Below are 10361 nucleotides of genomic sequence, written 5' to 3' on the forward strand. Positions count from 1 at the left end.
ACTAACACAATCGCTTTTTCTGTCTCAGAGCACTCTGACAGAGAACACGCGTTCCCGCTCTGCTTCATACTCTGCTTCCTACACAGGCACAGCAGCACGCTATTTCAGTATTGTCCTTCGACATTTGATCACCTGGAACAGACCTGCACAGTGGTGTTCCTAGGAATCACTTGAAAAATCAGTCCCCAACAGGAAACTATTTTTTAGCGAGGTGCACAGCATCTCCAACTACTCCATTAATAATAAATGTGCGTGTTAGCCCTCATCAGAAGCATCCCCCAGAAGATTGAGCCTTTGCAGGAAGAGAAAGCTGTGCCATATACCGCTTCAGCAGGCAATTGCTCGAGCAACACTGCTCCAGCACCGTGAACAGCCACTTCCCAGCCATAACGCAAGCATAAAATGCCTGAAGCAGGAAGGAATAAAACTGGAAGAGTCACCGGGTTGGCTTCAAGCTACAATTTCTTTCTCACTCTGGATGGAGAGGTCACTACCAGGTCTGTGACTGGTCTGTACTGGATTTGGTGGAACTGTTTTGGCGGAGTCATAATAACCCATGAAATGCCATGCTGGTGCTTGCCTCTCCTTTCCACCCCAGAAAATATGTAATTAGAATGAATCACAGAATGGTTTGGGTTGGAAGGGACCTTCAAAGCCCATCCAGTCCAACCCCCTGCAAGGAGCAGGGACATCTCCAACCGGATCAGGTTGCTCAGAGCCCCGGCCAACCTGGCCTGGAATGTTTCCAGGGATGGGGCACCCACCACCTCTCTGGGAAACCTGGGACAGTGTTCTACCACCCTCAGTGTAAAAGATTTCTTCCTAATATCTAATCTAAATCTATCTCCCTTTATTTTGAAACCATTGCCCCTCATCCTATCACAACAGGCCCTGCTGAAGAGTTTCTCCCTGTCTTTCCTGTAAGCCCCCTTTAGGCACTGGAAGGCCACTATCAGGTCTCCTCAAAGCCTTCTCTTCTCCAGGCTGAACAGCCACAACTCTCTCAGCCTGTCCTCACAGCAGAGGTGCTCCAGCCCTCTGATCATCTCCATGGCCTCCTCTGGATCCTCTCCAACTGCTAACTTGGAAAACTCACACGGGACTCAAAACAGGCATGGCAGCTCTACTTGCATCAGATAAAACAAACTGGACAGTTTTGAGACAAGAAATAGCTTTAAGATTGCCACGAATAGCAGGAAACATCATCTTCCACTCTAGACCTGAATCTTGCTCCCTTGACTTAGCTCGTAACGAAACCAGAACAAGGGCAAATCAGCTTCTCCTTCCTTGCCTCTACAGAAGGACAGCAGAGACGCCTTTCTCACTCCCCTGCTCCAGGACCACCCAACTGAATGCAGGAAAGGGCAAGTCCATTTTATCAACAGTATTTGCAAGTGAAGTCTAGGAAGAATCAATACGGTTTTGAAGTACCAACAGAAAGGTCATCTCGCCTTTGCGAGGCAGATACGCTGGGAGCCCGTGAACGCAAACGGCATGCCTTTGAACAAATTCACCCTTGCCACTCAGAGTGCCTGGGATGCTCTCCCTTACAGCTCCGCCATCGCTCTGTAAGCCACACCATAGGTATCAGTTAAGCATAACATTGCAGGTTCCACCTTCGTGCAGTGAAATTGGCCATTCTGCAGAGGGCCAGCCCAAATTGTAGGCCACCACGGAGTCCTACTTCACCTGACTGCAAGAAAAAAAAAAAAAGATTTTTCAGTCTCACTAAGTAGAGCTGGTCCACTTGGTGAATAATTTAACCAGTCAGTTAAGCACTTTACTTTTTTCCTCCATCCTATTTGCACATTCGCCACAGAGAGACAGCGACATTTTTTCCAGGCATTTTCATTATTCATTATTGTGATCATCCAGCAGCATCTGTGTGAAAAAAATTCCTGCCACCAGTTGTTGAACAAACAGCAAGCCGCAAATTCATTTCCATGAGTGAATTCCCATGCAGGCAGCTGAGCAAAAGCCCATTAATTTCCAAATGTGCAGAAGAAATAACGGCAAACTTTTAAAACTGCTCATTAAAAAAGGGATGCAAGCTTTGGAAGGATAGAAGTTTGCTCAGGACCATCTGTCTCTTTGGAATATTATTTTTACCACATTTAACCAGGATCAGATATGCAGCTGCTTGCCTGAGAGGATGGGGAAAACAACGTAAGGGAAAGAGTGATGGAAGGACAGTCAAAATGAAGGACATCTCTGCGCACTCCAGAAGAGCATCAGGACTTCACACCATACCCAGGTCATTTCTTAACGAGCTATAAGCAGCAGCAGCTCTTTTAGAAAAAGGAGGACAGGAGGTGGCATGTAGCTCCATGCTGCCATGATAACAGCAAGCTGCGTGAGCTTAAAGCCACCTCGGGTGAATCGGTGCGAGCGAGGGGAAGCAGCGGGCTGCCGGGGAGACGTGCCACCCGGGAGCGCGAGGCAGGGACCGGCCGTCGCCCGGAGGGCCAGGCAGTGCGGAAGCCTTTCTGTGAGAAGGGCTGGAGCAAATAAGCACGGGAGGGCAGAGAAACTGAAAAGCAGGCAGAGATCTCATGTAGAAAGCCATCAAGTTACTGAAAGCACCTCCACCAACCCCAGCACCAGGCCAGGCTCAGCGCAAGACCTGCCGTGCAGTCACCAGCAGAGGAAAAGCTCGCTCCATCAAACTTTATGGCTTGTTCTGCGCAATCGCTGGCAAATGAACATCCCTCTTCCCTTAGCGTCTCAATTTTCCCCGCCAAATAGGAGTAATTTTTCTCAAAATCTTGGCAAACTTCTTTATGAGGCATCTTTAAAGCTCGGGAAATAATTCTTATTTAGATACATAAGACTGGGAGAGACTTTCTGGCCATTAATTTCAGCCTTCTGCTAATTTCCAGCCTTAATTTATTCATGGCCTGTTCATACCCATTTGTCCGTGTGCCAGCATGCCGTTTCAGTTTAAATAACTGTTCTTTCCTACATTTCACTGTTCATTCTCCTAAGATGTATTTGGAGCAGCAGCCATGTTCCCGTATCGGCTAGCCTACGCAAGCCAAGCGCTGTCAGTCCCCTCTCGCAAGGGTACGTTCCCCGTTGCCCTGGTCCTCACAGTGTCCTTGCGGATTTAAATTCACCCCTGCTGCCCTCCGTCATTCTGAACTGCACCCACATGCCATGGAATACTCGCAGTTTCGCGGCTCGGCTCCCCAAGGATTTGACCCAAAGAGACCGAATCATTCCCTGACAAGGCCGAGGACTGAACCAGTTCCCTCTCCTGCCAGCTAACGAGACCCCTCATCCTCCAAAACACTTCGAGTCCCCAAGGGAAGGGGAGGTCCCATGCTCCAGCCATACTGTCCCTTCCAGCGCAACCACAAATCTGCACAAAGCCTGGCCCTGCTCCATTAAAGAATACATACCTGGTCTTGCCAAAATTAGTGAGCAAAGGAGTATTTATAAAATGTTTTTTTACTGAAAGAAATTAATTCATAAGTTATTGCTACCAGTGCCAAGACACAGCCATACTTTTTTTTTTTTCTTCTCTCCCCCTGAGATATAAGCGTGCAAGGAGAAGCAACTGGAACAGGACTGCATCCTATGCCATGACATCCACGTGCCGGTGGGGAAAACGAGATTGTTACATCTACAGTCTGCAATCCAGCTCCGACTTGGAGCATGCTCTCCCTAAATGAGGGTCCGGGAACAACTCTCCTATGGAAAATCGCTGTCCAGCCTGGAAGGGAAGGGCTTCGAAATAAAGCTTATTCCAGCCTAGACCTGCATCTGGAGTCATAGAATCATCGAATGGTTAGGGTTGGAAGGGACCTTCAAGGGTCATCTAGTCCAACCCCCCTGCAAGGAGCAGGACATCCCCAACTCAAGCACTGCTGGGAGCAGCTGCCGCAATGGGGACAAGCTGAAGCAGCCCGGAGACTTCTTCAGCTCACACGGATCCAGACACCGCTGCCTCCATCCCAGACCCCCTCAAACACAACTCGGTGAAACAAGCCTCACCCACCAAAAATTTCAAAGTTCTCCTCGACTGCTCCCTTCCTGGTCTCTCCCGTTACATGAGCTCCGCGCGGAGAATCCGAGGGCTCTGCGAACTGCTGGAGAAGCAGCTGAGTGCCTCCAGTGAACAGGCTGAGACTTTGTTCCTCCGGCTGGGAGTGACAAGCCACCGGGAGGGCATGGCGTTCAGCAAGCAGGGAGATGATCCGGGTTTGCCATGTGATTCGTACTGCAGCAGAGCTGCTGGCACAGCTGCTGTCATAACCAGAAGAACATTCCCTCCGATGTTTCAGAGTTAAGATTTCCCCTCCACAGCCTTTCACCCTGCTCGGAGAGCTGAACTGCCAAGCCACCGATGCTGGCTCAGCACGCCTGTAATCCCAGTCTTATTAAGCAAAGCAATTAAGCATGGACTTAACTTTAAACACATCGTCAAAGCCCAGTGGCTTAGCGCAAGCTCAGACTTAAGCAGATGCTCAAGTTCATTGCTGACTTGAGGCTTAACTTGCCAAATCAAACCACAAAACCTCGCTTGAGCTATTCTGGGGAAGTGAGAAAGCACAAAGCTTATTCTCTACAGCAACTGTGCCAAGGTTAAGGTCAGGTTCAGCACTTCTTCCCAGGTGCCAAGCACTTTCCAGCTCCCTGGCAGACACATCTGGCCACGCAGCCGCACCAGAGGGGTGGTCACCCAAGATCACACCGTGTGCCCAGGAACACAGCTGCACAGGCTGCACAGGCAGGAGACGCCATCCTCTGCTTCGAGGAGCTCACACAACTCCAGGGTTTCAAGGCAAGTCTGAAGGAGAGGAGAAGGTTAGATAACGCTATGAGCAACCTGATCTAGTCGAAGATGTCCCTGCTCCTTGCAGGGGGGTTGGACTGGATGGCCTTTAAAGGTCCCTTCCAATCCAAACCACTCTGTGATTCTATGAGAAGGGGAGCTTGAAGCAGCAGGGGACAATGTACAAATGTTTAAAATTCCAGCAAGTGCCTGCTGAAGGTTGGCATTCAAGGCCTGCTGAGGTGGGAATGAAACCCTCCAGATGTGAATGAGACACCAGAACAGTAGAAATAAGCTTCACATATTGAGAGAAGCTCTCCAAGCATGATGAGAAAGACAAGGTGATGGTCCACGTGAAGAGCTGGTGCAGCCAGTGCATTTTTAGTACAGCTGTGCTTGTCCAGGACTGAGAAAACAGCATTAACGAAACACAGATAGAATCATAGAATCACAGAACGGTTTGGGTTGGAAGGGACCTTCAAAGCCCATCCAGTCCAACCCCCCTGCAAGGAGCAGGGACATCTCCAACCAGATCAGGTTGCTCAGAGCCCCGGCCAACCTGGCCTGGAATGTTTCCAGGGATGGGGCATCCACCACCTCTCTGGGCAACCTGGGCCAGATCTGCAATGCTGAGAGCCAGGACAAGACAGAAACTCCGTGGATGGTGAAAAGAGCTCCATCAAAAAGACATCACACAGGCAGAAACTGCTTCACTTTGGAGGTGGACTTGGTGAAGCTGATGAAGATTAGAAATGAGAAACTTTGGCTGGAGCAGTTTTAATTCAGTGGAAGGCACAGAAAAAGTGTTAGGACAGACTTGAAGGAGAGGAACTTTGTAGTGTGAAAGTAAGAAAGCCTTCAGTGCTGAGATGAAAGGCAGATGGAGTGGCAGTTGGAAAGAGTCAAAAAAGAAAGGGGAAAAAAAAAAAAAAAAAAAAACAAAACCACCAAAACCCATACATACTCTTAAGACTGGAGACACTAAACATTATTACCAGCAAAGAGTTAGAGAAGAATGAGAAGTTACGGCAAAGATCAGGAGCGGAAACAGGGTTTGCCACTCTTTATGCAGATGGAAAAGTTGGATCAGACCAAATGGAAGCGCACAGATTGGAACATGATGCCAAAGGGGTCACAAACATGGGAGCACCATCTGCAGCCCCAGGTCAAAGGCTGAAGCCTCTGTTCTACACCAGTGTCGTGCCCTGGGAAATTATGGGGTCACTTTGAAGAAATTCACTGGAAGGGAGACACAGCCCCTTTTTTCCTTCCCACAGAACAAGAGACCTCATACACACTCTGTCCATTTTAAATGCAGGATTTGAAGGATCAAGCCATGCATCCAAAGATACAGGAAGACTGGGATCAGGAAGGGCCCTTTTCATCTCAGGAATAGGCAGGGGGGGAAAGCCCATCATCTCTTGTTCCAGTTCCTCTGTCTTGTTTTGCAGGATATGGGTTTTTTGCAACATACATGGATGTAAATACCAGACCAAAATACATGCTTCTGCTTAATCAGACAACTTACAGAGAAATAAAGGAGGTATCTTCCTTCTCTAACTGCTTTTTTTTTTTTTTAAGAATAAATTATAAAAGTGCTTGAATTAAAATTAACAGAAGAATCATCACACGCACGCTCCCAAGTCGGAAGTAGGTTAGTGCACACAAATATAGAAGATGAAGCAAAAGTCTCTAGAAAATACTGCAGTTCTTTGTAATAACACCTCTTGAACACTACAGATCTCTGACACCAGATTTCATGACCATTTGTGACCAGCCCTTACCCTGCGCACACAAAAACCTAGGCATGATCTCCTGTTAAACCACGGAATACATGCCAACCCACTAAGGGAGGGATGTGAATCACCAGCTCAATTCACACAGCCTTGGGCCTTTATTTGCCTTTTTCCAGGAACCCCCCAAGAGTGAACGAAACAGCAGCCACCCACCCCCTGCGTTCACCCTTCATCATCAAGAGAAATCTGAGCATCCCTACCTGGGCACAGCAGGCTGGGGACAAAGAGGAGCCTCAAGGAAGGTGGTGACCATGAGCAGGCTGTCACCATCCAAATAACATCCCCATCTGGTGCCTGGCCAGCTCTCTCATCAGACCTGAGGCCACTGGAGAGGGCAGGGATGCAATCTACCTGAAAGTGAGGACACTGCATGCCACCGGCACGCTGCTCTCCAGCCAAAGGCACGGCCGTTGTTCAGTTGCGCTAAAACTGTACTTGGATAGCAGTGAAAAAAGTCATGCCAAAATAAACTGAGATATCAAGTACGTTAATAATTAGTTGTGCAAACTTCCCACCTTGAGTGTTTACATTCTGACAGTGCTGTAGCTGAGCTATTAGCTAGCAGAAGAATTGTCAAAAGCACTCTGAAACAACACCACTTGAAGGTGATATTTCAGCCTAGACGCAGGAACGGAGTAAGGTCTCCAAGCCAGGACCTCCAAGAGCGACTCTCGCTGCCTCCATACCAAGAGGCTGTATGTTCACGAGGCCTGAAGGGGCAAACCATCTTTGTGAAAATCCTAACACATTATAGCACTTTATAAACCCAAAACACACAGCCACAAGGATAAGGCAGTCATTCGCCATCTGCAAGTGGTCCAAAAATTATGGTGATGGTTCCAAAACTTAAGAGACTGCTTTAAAAAGCATTCATAGCTTGGAAGGGGTGCATGCCTTTCATTTACCTGAGGGCACTTGAGTGTCAGGATACCTCTGGGTTACATGCTCCCAGTTTTCCTCTTTAAGCATGATGACCACAAATCTTGCTTATTTTCTTCAAACAGTAAAAGTCTGAGATACTAATGACTTTTTTTTTTTACCTTAGCACCCCATCTACAAAGGTACAAAAGGCTAGGACATTTGCAATAAAATCGGAAGAGTCAGCACTTGTGAAAGCCTTGGCCTCTCCTGACACACTTTATCTCATTTTAAGCAGATGCAATTTGTAGCATTTGCAGAACCTGGTCCTGGACTAAGAAAGCTTTTCCTTGTCCAGGCGGTCCTCTCCTGGCCTCCCCGATGCACCCGTGGAGAGCCACTTGCATTGCCAACGCTGAATTCAGGTCTGCGTTTTGATAGAGAGTGGGAGTGTTGCTGCAGACTGAAAAACTGCATTCTGCCACTGAAGCAAACTTGCGACAAAGTATTAAGCCAGCATCCTCACCCCTCTCTGGTAAATCACACTGTAGAGATCCTCCAGAGCTGCTGCAGAATTTGGGGCGCAGGTCCCACCTGGCTCAGACTCAAACAGTCCCTGGAGTGCCATGCAGCCATTCCTCCAGACTGTTCTGAGCTTCTTCCCAACTCCTCTGCCTACAGACAAACCAACCGACCTCCCCAAACCATCCTAACACCTGCCACGCCGTTAGCATCCTACCAGCAACAGCTGAACAAAACCCCTGGGCTTGACTGTTTGCTTTTTCAGCTGACCATTACACAGAGGAATCGTTTGTTTGTTTGTTTTTAATGATTTCAATGCATGCCTTTCCTCTCGCTGCCATAAAAAGTCCACAGATGCGTTTGTCTGATATTAGCAGTTTATTAACTGTGTTTTGGTTTGTTGTTTTAACAGAGCTGGAGCTCTGTAGCTTCTGGAAAGCAGAGGGGGAGTTTAAATATGCAGAAGAAAGTCTGCTTCTTAGTGCCCACCTCACTGAAGTAGGGTTTTTTTTTTTACATTTACTTTTTTTTTTTTTCGCCCCACGTTGCCTCCATTCCCCTTTTGTTTTTTAAGCTGTGGCATGCCATAGGTTTTGCAAACTGCAAAGCAACTATTAGACAACAAAACCCTCACGCATCCATTTCCCGGGTGGTGAAAATGAATCATTTCTTTCATTAGCCTAACTTTCCCCGTTAAATAGCTCTACAGAGCCCTGGGACAGCCACGATTTCAGAGAAACCCGCTGCTCCTAATTTAAAACTTCAAAAGCAAAAATAGCGACTTTCTGCAAGGACCAGCTGCTTTAATTTCAGCGGTTTAAGGAAAAAAAAAAAAAAACCACCACAAAACAAAACAAGAAAAAAAACCAGCACCAAACCTCTAAACCACAAGTGTCTCGTATTAAAACGGCACAAAGGAGAACCCCTCGGTAATTCCCCACTTTTCTGGAAAAATCTAATTAGTTTGGTGAGGAAGATGAACAACCCAAGAGCTTCACGCCGCGGCGGTCGCCCGCGGGGGGGGGCCCACCGGGACCGAAACTTTCCCGCTGCGCAGCGCCCGCTCAGGAAAACCCCTCCGAGGTGGGCGGCAGGGGAGGGGGGGAAATAAAAAAATAAACCTCCGAATGGCAGTGAAAGGTTCCCCGCAGCCCCCTCCCGGGATGGAGCCACGGGGGCCGAAGTTCCGCTGCCGAACGCCGCCGCCCCCCCCACCCGCCCCACCGGGGCTCCTCCACCGGCCCCACGGGCTCGCCGGTCCCGCCGCCTCCGCTCTGGGGTGGGGAGGACGTTTTGGGGAAGCACGGGCAGCCCCCCGCTAACACACCCCACCCCCCCAAGGGCCGGGAGAGGAGGGAGGGAGGGCGCCTTACTTTTCTGGCTGGAGTAGCCCGGGTAATATCCATAGTAGCCCGTGATCCGCAAGATCCTGTCCTCGATGGTGGCCACGCCGTTGGGTGCTGCCTTCCCATCCATAGAAGGCGGGAGCCGCGCTGCGGGGCGGCCAGGCGGGACGCCGAGCTGAGCCGAGCCGAACCGGGCTGGGCTGGCAGGAGGAGGAGGAGGAAGAGGAGGAGGAGGAGGAGGAGGGGAGAGAGGGAGGGAGGAAGGCGGTGCGGGCACGGCCGCCGCAGCTCGCGGTGCCGCCGGGGCGCTCGCTCTGACTCCGCCGCCTGGTGCAGGACGGGCTCCGCAGCGCGGCGGCGGGGGGGGGGGGGGCCCGCACCCAGCCCGGCCTCTCCCCCCGCACCCCCACCCCCGCTCCCTTCCCGCCCAGCCCCGGGCGGGAAGCGGCGGTGCGGGAGAGGGTAGGGGGGGTCGCGTCTGTCGCTATTTAAAGGCGAGGTGGGGGGGGGGGGGGGGGGGGGCTGCGGGTTGCGGCAGGAAGGGGGGTCGGCACTTCCCCGTGCCCTGGTACCCTCATGGGCTTGACAGGGGTGAGAAAGATGTCCCGAAACGGTGCTTGCGAACCACAGACCCCGCAGGTCCGGATCCTCCGGTCTGCCCTCCCGGGGGCTGCCCCACAGATGTCGGAGAAGGGGCAGAGGCCAAATCTGGCCTCGGAGGACTGAGGGTGGGGGCGGGGGAAGGTTTCAGCCCTGTCCCAGCACAGCAGCCTCAGCCCTGCTGTCCGGGGAGGTTCAGAGGAGAAGGGACATCAGCCCCTCGCCAGCCGGGCAGGTTGTACATCTGCTCTGAAATCTGTCCATAGGACGTCCTCAAAATCTTTGCCTGCGTTTGAAAAAAAAAAAAAAAAAAAAGGTGAGAAATTCACCTTTGTAACTCGTTGGTAACAATCAGGCTTCATATTGCTTGACTTTTCCTGCTACTGGTCCTTGTTGCGCTTCCCTGCCAGACTGATATCATTCCTAACGAGCCTGTTTTCCTCCAAGATGTATTTCTATCTA

General features: G+C 50.3%; 1 protein-coding gene across 2 annotated transcripts in view; it reads right to left on the reverse strand.

Moving 5' to 3' along the window:
- SLC35F4 (solute carrier family 35 member F4) overlaps positions 1-9429 on the reverse strand; it is a 127599-nt gene extending 118170 nt beyond the window's left edge. For both annotated transcript variants that reach the window (XM_086748309.1, XM_086748308.1), the window contains exon 1: positions 9327-9429. In XM_086748309.1, coding sequence (XP_086604435.1) covers positions 9327-9429 — 103 coding nt within the window. The remainder of the gene's footprint in view (positions 1-9326) is intronic.
- Between the last annotated feature and the right edge of the window lie 932 nt (positions 9430-10361).

Source organism: Chlamydotis macqueenii, chromosome 5 (assembly GCF_036417535.1).
Source record: "Chlamydotis macqueenii isolate bChlMac1 chromosome 5, bChlMac1.mat, whole genome shotgun sequence".
Taxonomy (NCBI): domain Eukaryota; kingdom Metazoa; phylum Chordata; class Aves; order Otidiformes; family Otididae; genus Chlamydotis; species Chlamydotis macqueenii.